The sequence below is a fragment of the Corythoichthys intestinalis genome, chromosome 20 (genome assembly GCF_030265065.1).
Source record: "Corythoichthys intestinalis isolate RoL2023-P3 chromosome 20, ASM3026506v1, whole genome shotgun sequence".
Taxonomy (NCBI): Eukaryota; Metazoa; Chordata; class Actinopteri; order Syngnathiformes; family Syngnathidae; genus Corythoichthys; species Corythoichthys intestinalis.
In genome coordinates this window covers 1,852,039-1,877,040 of record NC_080414.1, presented here as the reverse complement: position 1 = coordinate 1,877,040, position 25,002 = coordinate 1,852,039, and the positions used below count along the sequence as shown (strand labels likewise).

At 39.5% G+C, this 25,002-nt stretch overlaps 3 protein-coding genes across 5 annotated transcripts in view; all 3 read right to left on the bottom strand.

Annotated features, from left to right (window-relative positions):
* Positions 1–7,964: 7,964 nt before the first annotated feature.
* On the bottom strand, positions 7,965–10,351 carry LOC130908624 (cystatin-B-like). The gene is made up of 3 exons (XM_057824246.1): positions 10,147–10,351; positions 9,981–10,082; positions 7,965–8,224 (listed from the first exon to the last, which is right to left on the bottom strand). The coding sequence occupies exons 1-3, from the start codon at positions 10,225–10,227 to the stop codon at positions 8,096–8,098; spliced, it is 312 nt and encodes a 103-aa protein (XP_057680229.1). The 5' UTR covers positions 10,228–10,351; the 3' UTR covers positions 7,965–8,095.
* A 2,374-nt stretch (positions 10,352–12,725) lies between these two features.
* On the bottom strand, positions 12,726–16,407 carry LOC130908787 (cystatin-A1-like). The gene is made up of 3 exons (XM_057824586.1): positions 16,300–16,407; positions 16,126–16,227; positions 12,726–14,300 (listed from the first exon to the last, which is right to left on the bottom strand). The coding sequence occupies exons 1-3, from the start codon at positions 16,366–16,368 to the stop codon at positions 14,172–14,174; spliced, it is 300 nt and encodes a 99-aa protein (XP_057680569.1). The 5' UTR covers positions 16,369–16,407; the 3' UTR covers positions 12,726–14,171.
* Positions 16,408–19,135: 2,728 nt separating this feature from the next.
* Positions 19,136–25,002, bottom strand: part of mix23 (mitochondrial matrix import factor 23) — an 8,014-nt gene continuing 2,147 nt past the window's right edge. For 2 of the 3 annotated variants that reach the window (XM_057824916.1, XM_057824914.1), the window contains exons 2-6: positions 24,107–24,232; positions 20,100–20,246; positions 19,970–20,029; positions 19,684–19,725; positions 19,136–19,556 (exon numbers count right to left, since the gene is read on the bottom strand). In XM_057824916.1, coding sequence (XP_057680899.1) covers positions 19,524–19,556; positions 19,684–19,725; positions 19,970–20,029; positions 20,100–20,246; positions 24,107–24,217 — 393 coding nt within the window. In that variant the 5' untranslated portion in view covers positions 24,218–24,232 and the 3' untranslated portion in view covers positions 19,136–19,523. Of the gene's footprint in view, positions 19,726–19,969; positions 20,030–20,099; positions 20,247–24,106; positions 24,233–25,002 lie in introns of all 3 variants that reach the window. The other variant, XM_057824915.1, reaches the window with a different exon arrangement.

The following is a 25,002-nucleotide window of genomic DNA, read 5'->3' as shown; positions in this document are numbered from 1 at the left end:
ATGTGCTTCCGTTTGGATGATAACGCCATGATTATCACCAGTGTTGTCTGTAACGCGTTACTGTAATCTGATTACTCTTTTCAGTAACGAGTAATGCGTTCATTTTTCTACACCATTAATCTGATTTAAATTAGTTTCCTTAGTGTCACTGCGTTACCATTTTTTTAATTGCCTCATAACGTATGTAGAATGAAGAATATTGTAGTCATGTACGAAGAGCATTTTGAATAGAAAATGCTAAAATAAAAGGTTCCAGGTACGTGTTTCCATCTCAACTTCTTAGCTATTTCCTGTTTTGGTCTCGCGTCACGTGTTGTGGGACTGAGGCGGGTGGACATTCGCGCCGAGTGTTGAGACGTTGCGAGGGAATGTTGATCTGTGGATATCCATGAATGAAGGTGAGTATTTATCCTTCATTCTGGAGGGTATCGGCAAAAGGTTGGACCCCCTACATGCGTGGCCGTTTCGTAGCTTTGCCGTAGCAACGACGGGCAGTCATCACTCCAAGTTGGCAAGCTTTGTTTACATGATATACGTGTTGCACATTTATGCCGTGAGGTGATGTGTTCGTTTAGCATCTGTGGGATGTGTTGTAAGTCCGATTGAGTGTAAAGTGCTTAGTTGCCGCCACGTTTTGTGGCCAAATTGACAGCTTGTGTGTTGAGAGGAGTACTTCCAGGTTGTTAATGTGCACGCGCATCCGCGCCCGCCACCACCTTTGTGTTTATTGCACTGTACAATCCACTTGTGTGTTTTTTATTGTGCCGTCAGTTTGCATTGTTTTACATTGGCACTGATATGCTGTACCATAACCCGAAATTCAGAAGTTTTGACATTAGGCTTAATCTTAGAGTTAGCGGGGTTTAATTGGTCGGTGGAGTTGATTTCAACAAATTCCAAGCACTTTGTCAGATGTTTGTTAGTGTCAGGCCTCCGGAGTGGCTAAGCTAGCGCGAAATTCTGATATTGCCCTTTAAATTCAATCATCGGAAAGTCAGTTACATGTGATGACATTTTTCTGTTGTCATTCTTATGTTGAGGCGGCATTGGGAGAAAAATGGGTAAAAAGTAACTGATGGATTACTTTTAAAGTAACTTAGTTACTTTGATAATGAAGTAATCAGTAAAGTAACTAGATTACTTTTTTGAGGCGTAATCAATAATTACATTTTCAAGTAATCTGGGACAACACTGATTATCACTGTCATGAAGTACACCGGTACCTCTACTTTAGGAGTGGGAACTTCTTGGTACCTCACGATACGATACGATTTGCGATACAAAGCTCACGATAACGATAGTCTGACGATATGGCGATACAACGATTATCGATACATTGGTCAGGAAATCATTCTAGGATATTCAGCAAACAACTAATAAACAGAAAAACAAGCTTCTGCTGTGTATTGGAATGAGTTTGTCACTTGTAGACGTCCAATCCATTTGAACTGGGAGGGTGGCAGCGAATGAACGAATGTTCATTCGCTGCCATCCCTCCCAGTTCAAATGGATTGAACGTCTATGGCCAGTAGTGGCAGCCAATTCCAGGCAATGATGTCATTTTGGGTAATTTAAGGTCGTTTTCCTGTTGCTTTTCAGTTATTTCCTGTTGATTTTGGGGTATTTTATGGGTCATTTCCCTGTTTATTTTGAGTTACAGAACAGGAAGTGACCTGGGAATCACCCAAATGAATAGGCAGTGACTCAAACTCAACAGAAAATGACCTGTATATGTCCTAAAATAAACAGCAAGTGACCTGTAAATGCCCTGAAAATCAGACAGAATGACTGAATGCTCTGGTTTCGAATGTACGAACGTTCCCAGTCTAAATGGATTGGGCGTCGAGCACTGTCAATGTTAACTGAGGCACTGTTATGATGGAAGATTTTGGTAGCAACTTGTTCGTTCATTTTATATTTTGGACATTGACACCTTTTTAAAATATCATCTCGATTCTTGGCAGGAGCATATCGATAACCTTTTGGGATACAAAGTATCACCATTTCGATATTTTGTCACACCCCTACTCACAAATGTCTCGACATTCATGTTAAGAGATGACTCAATGGGAAAATATTGCCTCTTGTTATTCAAGAAATTTTAAGATACGAAAGACCAAAATGGCTGGTACTCGCAGCTCCGAGAGTTTACTGAACGTCACGTACTTGCGGTATAGCTGCTCTGCCATTGGGTATTACTAGCATTCCTGGCATTTAATTGGCTAAGAGGGGCCTCTGCAGTATGTGTATGAGTGTAACCCAGCGTCCTCTTCATTCGCCCCTCGACAGCTTTACATGAGTGTATTTTATTTTTTATAGTTATTGTGCTGTAATGTAATTGTAACATGTATTTGTTACATGTTTTATTGCATTTTCACGTATTGTAACGTATGACATTTTGAGCGTGTCTTGGAACGGGTTAGGGGATTTACATGAAAAAAAAAAAAAAAACACGTCTCTACTTACATAATTTTCAGGTTACGAAACTACTTCCAGAATTTCGTAAATAGAGGTGCTGCTGCATTGTACAGGCAGTGTAGGTTCTGTGTTTGTTTTTTTTTTTTGTTTTTTTGTAAAAGACAAGTGGCGCAACTATTAGTGGTGTGTTTAATCATTCCATGTTGTTTTTGCCCCTAAGAATTAAGTGATCCTCTATTTTCTGTCCTACTTGCTCTGACAAGGTAGCCGTTAAGATAGTAGGTAAGTTTGTTGCTGTTTTTGGTGAGGAAACTAAAATGGCTATTCCTCTAGTACAGTCCCCAACCTTTTGTGCACCACGGACCAGTGTGATTTGGGTCTTTTTTTCACGGACCGGTGTAAAATTTTGCACCCTTACAAAATTTTGCTCCCAAAGCTTTTGTGGCGGTGAAAAAAGCCCTCTTTTATATTCAGGTGGACTCTCAATGTTATACAACGGTGCTAAAAAACTATTTACATCATAAACATACATGTGCAACACGAAAATGGCGTAAATGAATGCTTAACGACACAGCGAAGTCGTTAAGCGAGAGAGCTGCATGCAGTTGTGTGCAGCTAACATGGCAAATGTACCGTTAAGTTAATATTCCTTTTAGGGCTGTCAAACGATAAAAATTTTTAATCGAGTTAATTACAGCTTAAAAATTAATCGTAATTAATCGCAATTCAAACAATCTATAAAATACGCCATATTTTTCTGTAAATTATTGTTGGAATGAAAAGATAAGACATATATACATTCAACATACGGTACATAAGTACTGTGTTTATTATAACATTAAATCAACAAGATGGCATTAACATTATTAACATTCTCTTAAAATGATCCATGGATAGAAAGACTTGTAGTTCTTAAAAGATAAATGTTAGTACAAGTTATAGAAATTTTACATTAAAACCCCTCTTAATGTTTTCGTTTTATTAAAATTTGTAAAATTTTCAATCAAAAAATAAACTAGTAGCTCGCCATTGTTGATGTCAATTACACCATGCTCACTCATGATACTAACCCATAAAATCAGTTGGACCCAGGCGCCAGCAGAGGGCGCCAAACACCAAAAAACAAGTAACAAGCAGACATTACACTGTACTGTACATATTAATCTGTTTGAGTGGGGCATGTGCGTTAATTGCGTCAAATATTTTAACGTGATTAATTAAATTAATTACCGCCCGTTAACGCGATAATTTTGACAGCCCTAATTCCTTTCTTTAAAGTTTGTAGTGTGTACTTTGGAATCGCTGCATTCGCGTTCATTTTTAATGCTACGCGCATGCCAAATTTGTCAGAACACCGGCAATGTGCGGCAGAAAAATACAGCAAATATGAAATAACATTTGTTTTAGCCCCGTCGTGTTAAGTGCAGGGAAAATACAACTCACCCGCTGAATCACTGGCTGAATCTCCCGAGATGGGAGAGTGAGAGAAGCCCGCTTCACAAAGATGCAATGTTGGCAATTGTAGCACAGTTTTCAGTGTTCTCCTAGCGATGTCAGGATATTCCGAAATGACTTAAATCCAGAACTTCGGTAAAATTGTTGTCTCAAATGTACGTTTAGGGTCGCTATGATTTGCAATCTCTAAGCTGATATTCCTGTTGCACAGAAATGCTCGAATCACTCGGTTTATTCACATATGGGTCACGAATCCACTCCTTTGCAGTTCGTGGGTCTTTAGTGATTGGGAAGTAGCATAGATAGTTTTTCCAATGTTGTAGGCTCATCTTCTGGCTCGTCAGGTTCCCTTTTCCCCATAAAAAATTTTGTCCAAAGACGTCAGTTTTTCAGCCATTCTAGTGTGGGGCTAATTATTTCTGGGAACAAATGCAACGGTCGAGGACCTACGTCATACGTTATTATCTAGGCCAAGCGCACATAGATATACAAAACAAGATGTACTGCCAACAGTCCAATCAATGCATTTCTATGACGACTTCCTATCCTTTAGTTGTATATCTACAGTATACGGGGATATTGGTGTGTTAAGCGGCACAGGCCAAAGTCAATCGGCCAGAATGCAGTCGTTAATCAATTATTATTTCTGCACGGCCCGGTACCAAATGCGCCACAGACCGGTACCAGTCCGCAGCCCGGTCGTTGGGGACCCCTGGGTTAGGGGATTTACATGGAAAAAAAAAAAAAAAAAAAACGCATCTCTACTTAATTTTCAGGTTACGAAAATACTTCCAGAATTTTGTAAGTAGAGGTACCATTGTATCATACAAGCAATGTAAGTTGTTTCTTTCTTTTTTTTTTTTTTTTTTTTGTAAAAGACAAGTGGTGCAACAATTAGTTGTGCGCTTAATCATTCCATGTTGTTTTTGCCCCATATGAATTGAGTATCCTCTATTTTCTGTCCTACTTGCTCTGAAAAGGTAACCGTTAAGATGGTAAGTTTGTTGCTGTTTTTGGTGAGGAAACTAAAATGGCTTTTCCTCTGTTATTCGTGGACGGATCACAATGAAATTTGACAGTCATCACGCCTTTTATTCTCAACTGGTTGATAACGGATTGATGTAGTAACCCAATTATCCACAAGATGGGAGCATTGTGCCGCACTTTGTTTGAAATTGACCAACAGGAAAATACAAACGGAATCACCGATCCCCCCCGAACAAGATTTGTCTCCTGTGCTGGGAATTTTTCATAATTATATACATGGACTGTTTCATAGACTGTACTCATTTGGTAGACTACATTAAAGTTTTCAGCCGCCTTAAGGTGCCCCGCTGGACAAAATGGTCAAGTAGTTTACTAGCTCAAATTGAGACAGTGAACCAAAAGTGGTATTTGCCATTTGGCATTTTTTGCCATGTGGCATTTTTTATTGGTATGACGGCTATGCACGTCCAAATTTTCCATTCTTTTTAAACGGCAGAAAAACGTGTGGCTGTGATATTTGACTATACGCTTACCATTAAAGCGCGTTGACACTCATCTGGCACCCAATAAGCTATGCCATTGACAGCTGTGCATGTCCAAATTTTCCATTCATGTTAAATGGCAGAAAAACCTGTGGTTGTGATTTTTGACCATACACTTTACAGCGCATCCATTTTGCCACATACCAAAACAATTTTGCCACATGGCAAAAAAAATGCCATATGGCAAAATCAATTTTGATACAGCAAAAAAAAAAGCCACTTGGCAAAATCCATTTTGCCACATGGCAAATACCACTTTTCATTATTAGCCCTGCTGCAAATTGACACAGTATAGTGATCCCTCGTTTTTCGCGGTTAATGGGGGAACCCCCCCGCCCCCCGTGAAAATCTGCAAAGTAGAGGTGGTGCTTATTTACACTGAACACACCCAAATAATGTAATGTATTTGTTTGATTTAACAGCATTGGAAAGATGCACATAAGACATGTTTTTTCCCTCCAAAGTATATTAATCATAAAAAAAGCCTTATATGTGTATTTTAATATTTTTAAGCACTGAAAATGTAATTATGATATAAAGGAGATAAATAAATAGACCATATAGACCCTACTCACCAACATCACAAAATGACGTGTCGCTGTATCCGGCCGCCATATTGTCCGTCATTGTTTAGCCCTATTCTCAATGGTTTCAATTAGTCGTGTAATTTATAGAGCAATTCATGGAAGCCCCGGTGTTATCTGACGCTGTAAACTCATTGGATGCGTTGCATAAAAGGCGTTATGTGGAAAAGCTTCAGTTTATCCATTCGCCAGATCCATATTTGATGCCTAAATCGATGTTTTTCGACCCGCTGTCTTCGCCGTCTCTGCCTGACATCTGCTACCCTGATATCTACAACTATCTTGTCCACAGAAACTCAGCCTATTCTCAAGAAACGTTGAAAAACTTTAAGAGCAGCACTCTAAGCAACATTACCCCGTGTGACCCTTTACTTCCAATTTTCTAAAATGGCAACAATCAATTAAAAAAAAAAAAGTTGACTGCGACGCGTCAAGGATAGGTGCATATTGGACTATTTCTTCAATAAAATACACAACTGTGTCTGCCTCATTTGCAAAGAGACAGTCGCAGAAGATACGCAACGAGAAATTAAAGCAACTTGAAGCTAATTTAATTTCACAGCAGCAGAATTTCGCAAGAGCCCGAGGGTCGAAAGAACGCTTCAAAGGCGAGATTGTTGAAATTATGAATTAAAAAAAAAAAAATAAAGCAAATGTGACACACAGAAGGGCTTGGTAAAAATTCTTTAAATGTATTGTTCTACGTAAATCAGCCCAGGTAGCCCCCCACATTTTTACCACACCAAATCTGGCCCCCTTTGCAAAAAGTTTGGACACCCCTGTTTAACTGATGATCCGTAGATGAGGCCAGCTTCTTTCACTTGTTACCAGCTAAATATTATTCAAAAAATAAAGATGGTGGAAGAAATAAGAATCTTGAATTTGAAACGGTATATTGTCGGCCATTAGCCTAGCAATGATCTTAATTGCGGTTGTCAGCCCAAAACCCTCTAAATATGTATTAAATGCATCTTACCAGATATAAAATGACTACTACATAATCTGTGGTAATCGTTTGGAGCCCAGTTTTCTCGTCGAATTGCAGCAGTCCATCTCGCGCTCCTCTCCGGGTCTCTCGGAATACGGTAGAACTTCAAGTCTCTCCGTCTATCTTCTCTGTTATTCCAACCGACCGCCACACACGCCTTCACCATTTTGATTATTAATGTTAACGAGCAGAAAAACACGCCATAATAGGAGGAATTTACGTAGCGGTAATGCATCAACACGACGAGTTGACGGACAATATGGCGCGGGGGCGTGGTTGTGACGTCATGTCAGTAGGGTCTATATCTTGACATTTTTAAATAAAATACTGTTTTTGTTTTCAACTGAAAAAAAAAAATCCGCAATGAACTGAGGGTGCGAAATTTGAAGCACAATATAGCAAGGGATCACTGTAATCACCTGAAACTTACTTGCGGTATTTGTCCCAATCACATGGCGTCTTTAAAGCGTTGTAAAAAAAATAATTACTTGACAGTGCTGCCGTCAACAGTATTTGAAAGCACGAATTTCAAGCTCTCCCTGTTTTTATTGGCCACTGATCGACCACAGAATAGTTTTGCGGGTTAGGAAATGTTTTTTTTCCTCCACAAGATTCATGCTCTTTGGACGGGTGACGTTTCTCTTTCTAGTCACAATTCAATGATTTCTGTGTATTTTTTGGCCTAATATGATCATGTCATACAGTATAATTCTTTTAGATGACATACTGAGGAAAAAGACAAAGTCAATTCAGTGTGACCCATGTGTATCTTCCACAGGGTTTTTTGTTTTGTAGCTAACATGGCTTAACTCTTTGGTTGACAAACAGCAATACATGTCCAATCCATTTTTAAAGTGAGAATATATAGCAATATGAAATTCCCCCTTTCATGAACAAGAGCAACAATTACTCAGCGACCTGAGCTTGAATAGCGTGTTTTTTTTTTTTTTTTTTTTTAAATCACAAACTAGAATATCATTTTTTATAAATGAATTTTATTACAGCAACCCATGCTAAAATGGTCAGGATCAACAGTACATTTCTCATGATCATGACATGACATTTTTTAATGCACTTGTTGTATAGATGGACAAGCTGAGGCTTCTCTCAATGTTTGTCCTTCAAAAGTGCTCAATTTGGTCGCTGTGTGTCATGCGCTCCTTGATGGCGACCAGCTCCGGTTCTTTATTATGACACGGAAGACTTTTAAAGACGCGAAGGTGGACGTGCTCGTCTCCTCCCACGTGCACCTGCAATACAAGTATGGTAACACCAACTGTTAGCCAACTAGAGGTGGAACAAATTAACCATCTGAGTTTTTATCACAAATCGAAATTGATGTCAATGAAAATCAATTAGGCTACTTGTACTAATAGTACCGCAACAAGTACCATAAGTGGATTTTAAGGGGGGGGGGGGGGGGACAAGCCCCCCTGGAGGCCAAAAAGTGACGTTGCATGTAATTGAGTTTCCTTGTACAATATTGTCTATGAAAGTTGCAAAGCAATAACAAAAATGATTGAAATGAACCAAAAAAAAAAAAAAAAAAAATTATAATGGGTCAAAATTTGAGCCACATTCCTGATTTGTGTTATTGTAATTTTACTCCTTGCCGCTAGGGGCTGTCAAACGTTTCTTTCCACAGACCTGGAGTCAGCCCCGGTACACTTAAAGTGACAACTAATCATGACCCAGGGGTTGCTAGTTGGGAGGGCAGAACAGTTTTTGACTGTAGCTTAGTGCATTGTGCTCGAAAGGAATGTACTCATTTTGTTTGTTTCGTTGTGAATACAATAGAGTTTTTTGGCTTGTTATTTTCATTTGGATAAAGAGCATTTGAGTTTAGTTACAACACGCCACCAAGATAAACTACTGGATAAGAGAAATGGACTCGTTGTGTTTGCATCGCTTCAACTGCACTGGGCGCACATCATCTTAAAATTATTTTTCGAACTGATCATGTGACTGGCACCTCAGACGGTCATTTGCTTTGCTTAGCCAAAACCACCCAAGGACCGAAGACGCAAGACGATTATACGTCATTTTTTCAAACTTAAGCTTTCAAAAGCGACAACAACTACTTAGCAAGAAAATGCAAATCAGTGCAGTGGAATGACTCCACCCAGGGGGTACAATTTTTGACAAGGGTAACTACATTGGCAAGCGACCAGTGGGCGTACCATATGCAATGGATGACGACAGTAGCTGTCCTTAGCATAGTATAAATAATCTTGTAAGCTAGCCAGCCAGCTAACCCAAAAACAAATATTCCAAACATAAGGTGTACTGTTCTTCAATTTATTGAGCTCTCAAATCGTGGTAAGTGTAATACACAAAATGAATACATTTAAAATGTTGTACAATTAGATTTTCATCAACATGTTGTGCGCCCCCCCCCCCCCCCAAAAAAAAAAAAAACTCAAAATCCTTCTATGACAAGTACGCGTGCTTGCACGTACTTGGTTTTCTTGTACACCAACTAAAGTTACCCACGCAATTTCTCAAGGAATGGCAGTTTTTAGTTTCTTATTGAAATGCAACGTGGGCAGGTCGATTTTCCATTGCTAAGCACTTGTCTGGCTGCACAAGTACACAAACGGGATGTTGTGAGCGTCAATATTTTCATCCTGGTTGTAGTACCAACTTTGGCCACCAATCTTACATATCGCTCCTCAAACACTAACATCTGGTGTCATGAAAAACAATCTTTTTAAATACCGAATACAATACGCTCATGCACAAACATGGTGAGTCAACCAAAGTCTTCCCAAACAGAGCTATTCAAGTCATCTGGTGAAAATTCTTCTAGTTAAAACTTTGCAATATTTTTTCAAATATCGTTCAGCCCTAATTTACAGTTTATGTTATGTAGGTATTATAGGTACTGATTCCTCAGTCAATCCAGCATCCATTTCCGTCTTAGCCAAAACATATCAAAGTACTTCTCCTTAAGTGAACTGTCATGAGACAAAAAGCAACAGAATGACAGATATGCTTCCACCGCACCTTTATGAAGAAGTTGGTACCAGCCACGACCTGTTTTTTGAACCTCTTGGCGATGAAGACGTCGTATTTCTTGCCAGATTTTTCCTCTGCTTGACTTTTCACCTGAAAGTCAACCCAGTTGTAACAAAAAGAAACATGATTTCGATGAGTGCATCTCATTACTCACGCCGTCGCAGATCATCTGGATTTCTTCGCTGGCATTTTGAGCGTCTCCAAGCCCTCCACACATCATCTTCTTGTCGTCCATTTTGTCGCTAATCAAGTAGAATTATACTCTAAACAGGAATGAATCGTTTCTCGACTCGCATACGTTTCAACTACACTCGCTTACTACCGCTTTTATCATGTGACTATGACTGCTCTCTGGGCCGTACCATTCCCGTCTGGAAGCGGAGGGGCGTGTCGTTCATCAAATCGAGACGGGGAAGTGTGACGCAATTCATTCCACAGATTGAAGTACTATTGGATTAAATCAGATTAAAGAGCAAATTGTCATGTTTTGTGGATACTTGAATGATTTAAATTTCCCATTGAACCCCAATGCTATAAGGACCAAGAAAATTTGAAAAAAAAATTGCAGGTTGTGTTTAACATGACCCCGACCTTTTGTAAATCATTCCACAGCAAGGGCGTAGGTTTGGTCTTAATATTGGTCAGGACGATATAACAGGATTACGGAGCCCCCCGGGTGCCAGGACAGAAAAAATTAAAAATCATAGCTAATCTGTACCCACAGTTTACTAACCTGTGGGTACAGATTAGTAAACTGTGGGTACAGTTTAGTAATCTGTGGGCACAGTGTAGTAAACTGTGGGTACAGTTTAGTAAACTGTGAGTACAGATTGCTAAACTGTGGGTAGAGTTTAGTAAACTGTGGGTACAGATTGCTAAACTGGGTAGAGTTTAGTAATCTGTGGGTACAGTTTATTAAACTGTGGGTACAGTTTAGTAAACTGTGGGTACAGATAGCTAAACTGTGGGTAGAGTTTAGTAATCTGTGGGTACAGTTTATTAAACTGTGGGTACAGTTTAGTAAACTGTGGGTACAGATTGCTAAACTGTGGGTACAGATTGCTAAACTGTGGGTACAGATCTGTGGGTACAGATTAGTAATTTGTGGGTACAGATTAGCTATGATTTAAAAAAAAAAAAAAAAAGTCTACCCTGGCACCCGGGGGACTCCGTACAGTATAACCTGCGTGTAGACTTTTTGCTGGGGACGGGACGTTAATGAGACCAAACAGATTGGGTGAACGGGGGTCAGGGCTACATTACCTAGTTTATTGACAGGCTAAATGATTCATGCAAAATAAATCTGTATTGATTTATACTAACTTCCACACTGCAAATTTATAACGTCTTAATCTGATAATTTTTCTTAACTCTAGTGGAATAATTTTCCCCATCTTTTTTTGAGTGTTAAAGTCTAGTTAACAGATTAATGCGTCAGATTATTTCACTTTAAGTAAATATTACTATATGTTCTTAATGAGCCCATACATCTAAAAGTTGGTCATTTACACCTAAATCTAGAAACGCTTGCTTTCAAATAATGTTTTGAACTAGGGTTGTTCCGATCATGTTTTTTGCTCCCGATCCCGATCGTTTTAGTTTGCATATCTGCCGATCCCGATATTTCCCGATCCGATTGCTTTTTTTTTTTTTGTGCTCCCGATTCAATTCCAATCATTCCCGATAATTTTTCCCGATCATATACATTTTGGCAATGCATTAAGAAAAAAATGAATAAAACTCGGATGAATATATACATTCAACATACTGTACATAAGTACTGTATTTGTTTATAATGACAATAAATCCTCAAGATGGCATTTACATTATTAACATTCTTTCTTTGAGATTATCCATTGATAGAAAGACTTGTAATTCTTAAAGGATAAATGTGACTTTGTATATTGTGACTAAATATTGCTATCTAGTGTATTTGTTGAGCTTTCAGTAAATGATACTGTAGCCATTTTAACTGTTCATGCCAAATGCATGATGGGAAGTGCAACCATGACTGTGCGTACTGGTACCAATTCATATATCTTCTCTGCGTCGGGAAATAACAGAGGGTGTTAAGAAAAAGATCAATTACTACCTTTCTTCCCTACATTGCTTCTCACGATATTTCTAAATATTGGGAGAGGGATTGAAAGGTTTTAACCAATTAAAAAAAGGCTCCAAAGGCTGCCAAAATTCACTCTACGCATTTTACGCTGCCTTTTAGCTCTATATATAGGGAAAACAGTGCCATTACAGATTGAACGTGACAATGCGTGAATGGGTCGTGCAGGGCATGCGTTAATTGTGTTAAATATTTTAACGTGAGAATTTTTTTAAAAATGAATTACCGCCCTTAATGGGATAAATTTGATAACCCTACCTTAAGCCTAAATTAAAGACTCTGGATGAGTGTAACATATTATGTCTGTAACGTAAATACAATTAGAAAACGATTTAATCATAAAATATACATATATTTAAAAAAGGCATGTCTGACATTTTTTTGCCGATTCCGATACTTTGAAAATGACGTGATCGGACCCGATCGATTGGGACATCTCTCTTTTGAACAATATCTTTCTTGAATTAAGAGCATTTATGACCAAGAAGTTTATTTTTTTTAATTAAATATACAAACCTTTTGCCTAAAATAAGTCTGTTATGATTATTTTCAGCTAACTATTTGTCTTATTTCAAGAAATCTGAGTAAAATTTGCTTAAAGCACTGGCAGATAATTTCACTTTTTTTGGTAGTAGATTTACACTAAAAACAAGGGAATTTAGGGTTTTTTTTTCTTCCAATTTTAAGGAGGTGGGTTTTTGCAGTGCATATGCATTGGTTCAGGTGATACACCGTTCAATTTAAACCTTTGTTTTCAAAAACTACTAAAGACACATTTTGAAAACATCTAGAATAAATGTCTGGATTTTATTAGCAAATTTAAATTGGAATATTTCAACACAAATTATATACACAAGAAATACAAAATTATGAATCATCTCTTAACTATCCAGGAATGCAAAAAAAAAAAAAAAAAACATTTGCCATAGGACCACTCAAAATGGTCTGTCTAAATAACTTAAATATGAAAAAAAAAACTTCTTAGTCAGGGAATTAATAATGGTATATTCTATCCTTACAACATATGGGAAGACAATCTAAATTACCTTCTAACTGAAGTCATATAATGCAAATATGGTTGCTTAAAAGTTGGTGGGGACAATTTCAGCATCCTGAAAAGTTGCTAGTGTTATGTCCCTACCGTCCCTATACAAACCTACGCCCTTGTTCCACATATTTAAATACTGTTGAATTAAGACAGATTATATCATGTACATGTATAACATAGCTAGGGTGTAGGTTTGGTCTCAACATTGGTAGGGACAATATTACCGTAACGCAAACAATGATCCAAATAAGGGACGGCTCGCTTGACTTCGTTGTTCCTTGTGGATGCTGGCCTGACAGCAGTAGTTTTGTAGGTTAGCAAGTTTAATGTTAAGCTAACTCTGATGCAGGTCAGACTTTCAGTAGCAAAATTAGTGGTGTTTCCCCTACTTCCACAACATTGACGTCTTTTTACATGATTTACAGTGGCTGCTGCTGGCCGGAAAAAAAAACAAAAAACAAACTAATATCCCTCCTCTCCAAAGTGGGCAGAGGAGACGGCATGTTGTCGACATGAATCTGTTGGGCCTGTGTGAGTATGCTTGTCTTTGTGATGGGCTGGGGGGCTTTGAGTCATCAACAAACCAAATGTTCGCAGCCAACCAAACGTTCATTTGCGGGGGGGGCGGGATGGATCGGCACATTCAGCAAGTGAAAAGGGATAAATGTAAGTCCGAACATAATGAAAATAATTCACTTAATAATAGGAGGGTCTATTATATTACAACATATGGAGAGACCATCCAAATTATCAATGTAACTGAACTCTTTATTTAATGTAAATAAGGTTGCTTAAAAGTTGGCGGGGACAATTTGAGAATCCTGAAAAGTTATAGTGTTATGTGCCTACCGTCCCTATGCAAACCTACGCCCTTGCATATATTTAACGCTTATGTAACATGCAGTACACATCATTAGATGATCAGTTTTTATTAGTGCAGCTCATGTTAAAATGGTCATTTTTGTAAAACTGTTGTTGATGGACGGGTGAGGTTTCTCTAAGCTAGTGTCGTTCAGAAGGGCAAGATTTCGTCGTCTTTTTTCATGTGCTCCTTGATGCTGACAAACTCCGGCCCTTGCCCTTGACGTGGCAGAGTTTGTAGGACGCAAATGTGGACGTAGTCGTCTCCTCCCACGTGCACCTGTAACCGACGCCAGTGGTAAGGAAAGCTTTACACAAACTAGTTTAATATTATGACGTCAACAAAGACCAAAAGTGAAGACAACCAGGCAAGACAAGTCCTGAGCTAAAAGTGGATTTGTGTGTGTGTGTGCAGATTTGTTTTTGATTTGTGTCGTTGCCTCTCACTACTTCAAATGATATCTCAGGATTTGGAAATCTGTTCATAGAGTCCATGCAAGCGAGTTTGTTATTCAACAGGACAACAAACTACCGGTACAATAAACGTATCACTCATGGCTCGCCAGAAGCATTAAAAAAAAAAAAAAAAAAAAAAGTTGAAATGAAACATCTTGATAGTGGGGAAAGAGAGTCAAACCATGAATGCATCTATATTTTGTAGATCTATATGTGACCCTTATTAATAATGGTGATAATAGTAGTAAAATCTACATTTATCCTGTATTCAAGTGTTTTCATTGACTGCTGTGTTTAATTGAGTAGCTAAATTAATAATAATGAAAATAACTACACCTCTTTGGTGGCTTGTTGGCTGTTATTGATAGTACAAGACGTCCAATCCATTTAAATCAGGGTCGGCAACCTTTAACACTCAAAAAGCCATTTCGACCCAGTTTCCACATTAAAGACAACACTGGGAGCGCACCGCGCACATGTTTTGCCATTTGAAATGAAGATATTATATTGTTGTACTTATGAGATTTAACAAATTATTTTAGCTTACTTTTAGTAAGCGGATCGAGTCAGGCTCACTTGTTATACACTTACTGTATATTCACAGAACACTCACACAGATCATGAATTCACCAACTATGTAAAGTCACGGTGTCACTCAGAAGGTACATAGTGACTTGTTTTGCTTACTTTAGGGAAGCTCAGTCCCTTTCTTAAATCTCCTAAGTACCATGATATGTTTTAATTAGGGCTGTCAAACGATTAAAAATTTTAATCGAGTTAATCACAGCTTAAAAATTAATTAATCGTAACTAATCGCAATTCAAACCATCTATAAAGTATGCCATATTTTTCTGTAAATTATTGTTGGAATGGAAAGATAAGACACAAGACGGATATATACATTCAACATACGGTACATAAGTACTGTATTTGTTCATTATAACAATAAATCAACAAGATGGCATTAACATTATTAACATTCTCTTAAAGCAATCCCTGGATAGAAAGACTTGTAGTTCTTAAAAGATAAATGTTAGTACAAGTTATAGAAATGTTATATTAAAACACCTCTTAATGTTTTTGTTTTAATAAAATTTGTAAAATTTTCAATCAAAAAATAAACGAGTAACCCGCCACTGTTGATGTCAATAATTACACAATGCTCATGGGAGCTTAAACACATAAAATCAGTCGCACCCAAGCGCCAGCAGAGGGCGACAAAACTCCCAAAAACACAAGTAACAAGTGGACATTGTGACACTGCTGTCATTTTAATCTGTTTGAGCGGGGCATGTGCGTTAATTGCGTCACATATTTTAACCTGATTAATTAAAAAAATTAATTACCGCCCGTTAACGCGATAATTCTGACAGCCCTAGTTTTAATGAAATATTTTTGTTTTATTTTTTTCAAAACTGAGCCAAATCAGAGGGATCAAAGAGCCAACATGCGGCTCCGTAGCCGCGGGTTGCTGACCCCTGATTTCAACGAATTAACTTTTTTATTTATCGTAATATTTCAGATTTTGATACAAAATTGAGATTTAAATGAAGAATTTAGTTCTGGATGAAACATTTAAGCACCCTAACCCAAAAATACAATAAGGCAGACAAGTAATATAATTAATGAGTGAGGGATCCTGCGCTCACCTTAATGAAGTAGTTGGTCCCAGCAACTACCTGTACTTTGTAAAGCTTGGCAACAAAGACGCCGTATTTCTTGCAGGTTCTTTGCTCGGCCTTGGATTTCATCTGAAAGTCATTTTTTGGGGTTTTACAGCAACGTTGACCTAAACCAAGTAGAAACGTAAGTACGGTACTCACAGTGTCGCAGATTTTCTGAATGTCGACTGTGACATGTTGAGCATCTCCGAGTCCTCCGGGCTGCATCATCTTGGCGCTTATCGAGTCGATGGATAAGATAACCGAGCCAGAGAATTAAATGAGCGCTTTTATAATGCGACATTGACTGCGGAGCTGTATTAGTCTCTTGTGGGGGCGTGTCGTTAATTAAACCTAAGTATTTCCACATTCCGACCCCAATGGTTTTGTAATGAAACATTCTTTTGGTTGGTCAGTCGTTGACTTATCTTTTCCATGAGTAAGTCTTATTTTGAAATAACGCCACTCTTACTTGAGTCAAATCTTTGGCTACGCTACCCACCTCAATATAACCCCTCCACCCCCTGTCATCATGATATAAGATTTTTACAAAACACCTATTTTCACATTATTAAATAATGTGTAATATGTTTAATTTACACCCACATGACCTACCAGTAAACCCCCACTCACACACCTACACACACACACCCTTGCTGTCACCAACTCATCTATCAGTCATTCTCTTACTCAAATACCAGCAACACCCTCTCAACTATGTTCATTTCACCTTATGTATTATACAAAAGGCAAATACTGGCATGCACACATGCTCTACAATCAAAACAACCTTTCACCTCAATAGTAGCTATAGATAGTGGACCCTCAAGATACAAGCAAACTCATAACATGAATGTGCTCATATCATGAATCGATTTTCTCCATGAGAAATAATTGGATTCCAGTTCATGTGTGCAATATTTGCATCGACATCCTTTAAAAATAATACAAGGCATCATTTTTAAGGCTAAATGATCTGTAAAATAAATGGCAAGTATGAAAACAATGTTGTATGGAAGCACTTACCATGAAGTCTGACTTTTACTTTTGTAATATTGTTTTCAAATAACACTTTTACTTGAGTAAAATTAGTAGCTACTTTACCCCCCCTCTGTTTTGGGGCGAGTGGAACACCGATATTTGTCATTTAGGGAGGAATTGCAAAGAGGAGGGTCAGTACTATGTCGGAGGGTGAGGCTGTCCATGTATCCTGACTCCCACATAGGGTGTGCCTAAAGTTGCTAAACACTTCTTTTTTTTCTTGACAGTTGAGGCCTTCTTTACGGTTTAGGCTTTGCAGGTTTTGTAACTGGCTGATGACGGATTTGTAGTGCAAGTATGCGTGCGCGTAGTAGTTGTTGTTATATCTCGTCTTGACTATATGAAAGGCTTGGAGTGCCGTGTTCAACATTTTTATTTATAGTATTTGGCGAACTTCAAGCTAACGGTCCGGCTATAGCGCTGAGCTGTTTTTGGTAGCAGCGGCCATCTGAATCCCAAACAATTGCAACATAGATCCAACAACAGTGCCGCAACATAGAATAAGATTGTCACAGTAGTAGTGCAAGTACGCGTAGTAGTACTAGCACAAGTACGTGTAGTAGTACTAGTGCAAGTACGCTTAAAACTAGTGCAAGTACGCGTACGTGCAGTACTAGTGCAAGTATGGGTAGTACTAGTGCAAGAACGGGTACGCGTGGTACTACTGCAAGTACGCGTAGTACTAGTGCAAGTACGGGTACGCGTAGTAATAGTGAAACTACACTTATGACTAGTGCAAGTATGGGTACGCGTAGTACTATTGTGCGTACGCGTAGGACTGTTGCGCGTAGTACTAGTGCGCGTGTAGTACTAATGTGAGTACGTGTGCGTATTACTAGTACGCATACGCATAGTAATAGTGAAAGTACGCGTAGTACTAGTGCAAGTACGGATACGTGTAGTACTAGTGCGCGCAGTACTAGCGCGCGTACGCGCAGTACTAGCGCGCGTACGCGTAGTACTAGTGCGCGTGCGCCTAGTGCGCGTGCGCCTAGTGCGCGTGCGCGTAGTACTAGTGCGCCTAGTACTGTGCGCCTAGTGCGCGTAGTACTAGTGCGCGTAGTACTAGTGCGCCTAGTGCGCGTAGTACTAGTGTGCGTAGTACTAGTGCGCCTAGTACTAGTGCGCGTGCGCCTAGTGCGCGTGCGCCTAGTGCGCCTAGTACTAGTGCGCCGCGTGCGCCTAGTACTAGTGCGCCGCGTGCGCCTAGTACTAGTGCGCCGCGTGCGCCTAGTGCGCCTAGTACTAGTGCGCCTAGTACTAGTGCGCCTAGTACTAGTGCGCCTAGTACTAGTGCGCCGCGTGCGCCTAGTACTAGTGCGCCGCGTGCGCCTAGTACTAGTGCGCCGCGTGCGCCTAGTACTAGTGCGCCGCGTGCGCCTAGTACTAGTGCGCCTAGTACTAGTGCGCCGCGTGCGCCTAGTACTAGTGCGCCTAGTACTAGTGTGAGTACGTACGCGTATTACTAGTACACATATGCGTAGTAATAGTGAAAGTACGGATACATGTAGTCCTAGTCCGCGTAGTACTAGTGCGGGTAGTACTAGTGCGCGTACGCGTAGTACTAGTGCGGGTAGTACGCGCTGTACTAGTGAGAGTACGCGCTGTACTAGTACGTGTAGTACTAGTGTGAGTACGTACGCGTATTACTAGTACGCATACGCGTAGTAATAGTGAAAATGCGCGTAGTACTAGTGAAAGTATGGATACATGTAGTACTAGTGCGCGTTCGCATAGTACTAGTGCGAGTACGCGCAGTACTAGTGCGAGTACGCATACACGAGGTACCAGTGCGAGTATGCGCAGTAGTAGTAGTAGGGCACTTCTTTAATGTCGATCGAAATGTTAGGGCATTTAATCATTAATATGACCATCTTACATTTTGCTTAATGTTTATTCCTTTACATTACTGCGTGTAGCTGTTCAAGAGGTGCTTATGATTAATTAGTGACATGGCTTTGTGGTGCAGGATAGTTTCCCAACCTTTATTGAGTCACGGTTTCCAGTTTACATTAGAAAAATATCACCACCAGATGGACTTATTCTGTATGAATTGCAACGATCTTCTTCCATTGTTCTGTCTGTCACCGTTTTCAACTAACAGAGCTAGAAAAACAAAAATATATTGATGACAGATTGAAGAAAAACCTCGAGACAACTGCAGTACACTTGTGTTCCATGGCATCCTCGTTGGAAAAAAAGCATGCCAGACCTTTTGTCAGCAGACTGCCCTCTGGTGGTACTTTGAATGAAATACATCATGCATACTAGGATTTGCCTTCAAAACATTTCAATATACTGTATTGTTTTTTGATTTTTTTTTTTGTTCAGTGTTTGTTATCAACTCATGGCACACGCTTGGATGGAAGGATGACAGTCTAAAACACACAATAACAGGAATGAGTGAACTGAAGGGGAAACCAGGAGACTTTATAGCAGTCCCAAAGATGGTCACAGTTTTTGGATCGGCCTCAGTCATTTGGATGGAAAAAGGGATCACTTCACCTTGGGAGGCGTGTAGTGAATTCTGCACCGTTCATTAAAAACCTGGAACAAAGTGAGGCAAAAAAGTGTTTGGTCAGCCACTAATTGTGCAAATTCTCCTACTTAAAAATACTCTTATCATAGATATACCTTAAGTATGAGAAATGAAAAAACTGAAAATGGTATTGTTTGATCTTTAAAGAATTTATTTTCCTCAGTCAGTTGGTCAATTATCAGAGTCTGTTTTTCACATGGTCATGGTGTCCAATTTGCTGTTAACGCAAGATTGGTTGATATCATTTGATACCTTTAGACTCCTATCGTTGACAACTTCCTCCACGTTCAGCTCGGACTGCATGAGTTTTAGCTGGAGAAAACAAGAACGAATGTATTAACCGGGCCGTGAGAGGAAAGACTTTAAGGGGGGAAAAACCTACTTTGGTCTGCTCTTTCCGGAGCTGCTTGATAAGAGCCACGTCGGCGCCATCCTTGGCTCTCGCCTCCCGCAGTTGCCCCACCACTTCGGACGTGTGCGTGATGCACGACTTGATAGCTTTGTCCCGGCTGAGATGTGCCTCCATCATCTGCATTCGCAAGGAATTCAAATATGAGCCTCCTGTGAACCAGAACCACTCTTTCCCTGCCCGTAAATTAGCAAATCGATGGGGTAAAGATCCACAACATAACAAGTGTAAATTAAAATATAAAGTAATTGAAGCAATAATGGTGAGTTACAGTGCTAAGACAAAGATAAAACTTCATGTAGACTAGCTTACCATTTCAATATGACCCAGACTTATCGTAAAGCTCATATTAAACAAACCTGCAGAACGGCCTTTTTTCACCTGTGCAACATAGCCAAAATTAGAAATATTTTATCTAAAAACGATGCAGAAAAATTCATTCACGCGTTCGTTACACCTAGATTGGATTACTGTAACTCCCTACTTGCAGCTTGTCCCAAAAGTTCTCTAAAAGGTCTTCAGCTAGTCCAAAACGCAGCAGCAAGACTTAACAGGAACTAACAGAAGAGAGCACATCACCCCCTGTGCTCCAGGCCCTTCACTGGCTTCCAGTCGAGTTTAGAATTAATTTTAAAATCCTTCGTCTTACATTTAAGACCATTAATGGGTTGGGGCCATCTTATCTCACCGATGCTCTGGTTCCATACCACCCCAACAGAACACTACGCTCCCAGAATGCAGGTCTACTGGTAGTTCCCAGGGTTTCTAAAAGTACTGTCGGAGCTAGAGCCTTTAGCCACCAAGCCCCTCTTTTATGGAATCAGCTTCCAGCTAATATTAAAAAAGCCGAGACACTCTGCACATTTAAGATTAGATTAAAAACATTCCTATTTGACAAAACTTATGTTCAGGCTAGTTGAAGTCGGATTAGACTCACAGTTCAGTCTAAGCTGCACTAGAAGCTATCATGCTGGGGGAAGTACAGCCACTGAGTTCTATCTCCTTTTTCTCACTCTACCTACCACTTGTCTTACTTTATTTCTACTTTCCAATTTTAATATCTAGGTAACTAGTCTCTTCATCAGTAGTCACCCAGAGTTTTTGGAGTTTTTCCTTGCCGACATGGAGGGTCCAAGGATGGGGGATGCACAGGACTTGAACTTTATTTATTCATCTTTGTTTACTTCATTTGCTGTTTCTGACTGTGTATTATGTTGCCTCTGCAAAGCCCTTTGAGACAACCTTGTTGTGATTTAGGGCTATACAAATAAAATTGAATTGAATATTGTAAAGACCTAAAAACGGTGACCTGAAAACATTCTACTGACCGGGTGATTGTAAATGGTTTGGGCCCAATACACAAGATAAGTAGACAGGGAAAGAAGGGAGGGAAGACAAAAGCCTGACAGGAAAAGAAACAAAATGTAAAGCAAAGTCAAACTACGAATCAATTATAAAGTAAAATATTCATTTCCAATGCAGCCAGTGAGAAGGAACCCTGACGTACAGTATATTGTGTGAGTCCGTTGCAGACATGCAAACCCAAAAGGTAAGCAATTTGGTATTTGATACACTGCCAATGGGTTTTCCCATTGGCAGTGTATCAAATACTTGTTCTCCCCACTGTACATATATCACAAAAGTGAGTACACCCCTCGCATTTCTGCGGATATTTAAGTATATCTTTTCATGGGACAACACTGACAAAATGACACTTTAACACAATGAAAAGTAGTCTGTGTGCAGCTTATATACCGTATTGGCCCGTATTTAAGACGGCCCTGATTATAAGACGACCCCCTCTTTTTCAAAACTCAAGTTTGAAAAAAAGACTTTTTGAACAACAAATGAATTTTTATACAGAAAATAATTACAGTACACCTGAAAAAAAAATGGTTATAACAATATATTTGAGAGAGAAAAAGCATGTTATTTTGCCTCATTCAAATCTTAATATCTGAACATTTAAATATGTAAAGTGCCTTCACATTCATAAATGAATGGCTTCTAGTTTTTAAAATGTAAATAAACCAATCAACTGTGATAAAACAACAAAATTGCAATAACTGCATTAACCCTCAAAGTGAAGTCTAACGCTTATCTTGAAACAAATCTGAATAAGGAAAAACATTGCAATAAAATAATGCAAACTGGTTAAACTTGAGAGTAGCTGAGATCTGTCATGACAGAACATCACTTCAATGATATCTGGCGTCATCTAGCGTCGAGAATGGGTATAATGTTGGGACCGCGAATATATGACGACCCCCACTTTTTCAGTCTTATTTCAATGCAAAAAACACCGTCTTATATTCGGGCCAATACGGTAATAGAGTTCATTTATTTTCCCCTCAAAATAACTCAAAATATAACCATTAATATCTAAACCCCTGGCAACAAAAGTGAGTACACCCAATTGATAAAACGTACCTCCGGACCCTAAATGTCCAAATTTAATACTGTTTGTCATTTTCCCTCCAAAATGTCATGTGACTCGCTACAGGAGTGCTGTCAGCATTGCTGCAGAGATTGAAGAGGTGGGGGGTCAGCCTGTTAGTGCTCAGACCATACGCCGCACTCTACATCAAATTGGGGTGCATGGCTGTCACCCAAGGAGGAAGCCTCTTCTGAAGACGTGATGGGGGAAAATATTAGGTGACCCGAAGTGAATTAGCACATTATGCCTTAAGTGAAGCACATTATGCATTTGTGATGTATGATTGCCTCTGTGACAACTTCTCCTTGTTTACTTCTACGCCCGTTTTTCACACTACTTTGGCACTTGGGTTCCACAGTTAGGAGGGAGTCTCACGAGATAACTTCTTTTGCACGCTACTTTGGCGTCTGTGAACCTCAACTGGGAGGGAATCTCATACCATAACGGGGAGGGAATCTCACGAGATAACTTGTTTCTCACACTACTTTTCGCCTGGGTTGTACAACAAACCACCACTGGGAGGGAATCCCTGGGCAACTGGTGCGTTTTCCTGGGAGCAGGGGCTGGCCATCCGTGCTCCCACGTCAGCGCGCCTAGAAGAGTCGGGAAATTTCCTAACCTCCCCAGAGTCCGCCAACGGATGACGTACGTATCGCTTGGTTTTATTCCTTTTCTGACTCTGATCGGGGCGTCTGGCTCTCCGCCCTTTGTCACGGTAAGAGTTCTTTTTATTCTTAGAGGAATATTTGTGCTTAGACGGTAGCGCAGGGATATTAGAAGTGACAATCTAGATCTAGCGTTATCGTTACCACTAGTTATGCTTGTTTTGATGTCTGTATTGCTTGCTTTTTTGTGGGATTGTACTCAATAAGCATTTTGAACTCTGCAATAATCATAAATAAACATTGTCTATTTTGCAAAAGTGTGCCTGTTACTGACTCACCGCGAACCCGTAAATTTCGTAAAACAAGACGGTACACAAGACAGCCCGCCCGTAGGACATGGTTCCAGTAATCCATGTGCTTTTTTGACATGCCTTCAGCAAACTGTTTGCGGGCTTTCTTGTGTACCGTCTTCAGAAAAGGCTTCCTCCTGGGGTGACAGCCATGCACACCAATTTGATATAGAGTGTGGCATATGGTCTGAGCAGGCTGACACCCCACCTCTTCAATCCCCGCAGCGATGCTGACAGCACTCCTGTAACGAATCACATGACATTTTGGAGGGAAAATGACAAGCAGTACTCAATTTGGACATTTAGGGATGTGCATTTTTCCATAGAGGTGTACTCACTGTTGTTGCCAGGGGTTTAGATATTAATGGCTATATTTTGAGAGGAAAATAAATGAACTGTATTATATAAGCTGCACACTGACTACTTTTCATTGTGTCAAAGTGTCATTTTGTCACTGTTGTCCCGTGAAAAGATATACAGCACTTAAATATCTGCAGAAAAGAGAGGGGTGTACTCACTTTTGTGATACACTGTATTAATTGCAGGGCCATTAAACTGAAGGTTCACTGTACATCCTTTGGCACTTACCGATTCATACAGTTGCTTGCAAGTTTGCGTAGCGTCTACTTTATCCGAAAAGGAGACTGTGGGCACAGTGGTGTTCAGGGCGTGGACGATCCGATCATCCATGGTGCGCATTAGCTTTAGCACCTCCTGAAAGACACACAAAGAGTCATCAAAACAACATATTTAAAAAAAAAAAAAAAAAAAAAAAAAAAAAAAAAAAAAAAAAAAAAAAAAAAACCTACAGACACAAAACAGAACTAAAAACTCTAGTACTACAGTGGCCCCTGAGTCAAATAGTACATACCGTAATTTTTAGACTATAATCCGCTACTTTTTTTTTTTTTTTTTTAAATCCTGCGGCTTATAGTCCAGTGCAAAAATTGATTTATTTGGGTAAATAGCTAACACATTATTTGACAGCGGCGTCATAAGACACTATCATGGGCATTACTGAACGCTTATGACAGATGTGATTAAGGGTCATCCAGCAAATTATGTCACTAACTAAATTTATGCCCAGCTTGGATCTTTTATATCTATTAAAAAGTGAGATCATTTGCCAAATAACACTAAATTACATCTGTTATAGGCATTTATTAATGCTCATGACAGTGTCATGTCATAATTATGATTGTCTAATGTAGTGCTGCAACGATCAATCGATTAACTCGAGTATTCGTTTGATGACCAAATGAAGCTTCTTGTAGCATTGAAGTGGCATCATACGACTGCCATAGGACCAAATGAACCACCACGAAGCTTTGAACCAATTGGCTGCAAAGCTTCATGGTGGTTCATTTGGTCTCATGACAGTCATATGATGCCACTGTCAAATAAAGTGTTCTCAGTTAGAATAGAATAATATGGGTTAATATCTTTTGGTGTAAATATCATAGAGTGAGGGCTACTGCAGCTTA

What these genes read in the sequence shown, in the direction of transcription:
- LOC130908624 (XM_057824246.1), bottom strand. Translation starts at nt 10,227, where the DNA reads ATGGACGACAAGAAGATGATGTGTGGAGGGCTTGGAGACGCTCAAAAT. An exon ending in TCCAGATGATCTGCGACGGC is followed by an intron (nt 10,083 to 10,146) that starts GTGAGTAATGAG and finishes GTTGACTTTCAG; the next exon opens with GTGAAAAGTCAAGCAGAGGA. An exon ending in GTACCAACTTCTTCATAAAG is followed by an intron (nt 8,225 to 9,980) that starts GTGCGGTGGAAG and finishes CTTGTATTGCAG; the next exon opens with GTGCACGTGGGAGGAGACGA.
- LOC130908787 (XM_057824586.1), bottom strand. Translation starts at nt 16,368, where the DNA reads ATGATGCAGCCCGGAGGACTCGGAGATGCTCAACATGTCACAGTCGAC. An exon ending in TTCAGAAAATCTGCGACACT is followed by an intron (nt 16,228 to 16,299) that starts GTGAGTACCGTA and finishes AATGACTTTCAG; the next exon opens with ATGAAATCCAAGGCCGAGCA. An exon ending in GGACCAACTACTTCATTAAG is followed by an intron (nt 14,301 to 16,125) that starts GTGAGCGCAGGA and finishes CGTCGGTTACAG; the next exon opens with GTGCACGTGGGAGGAGACGA.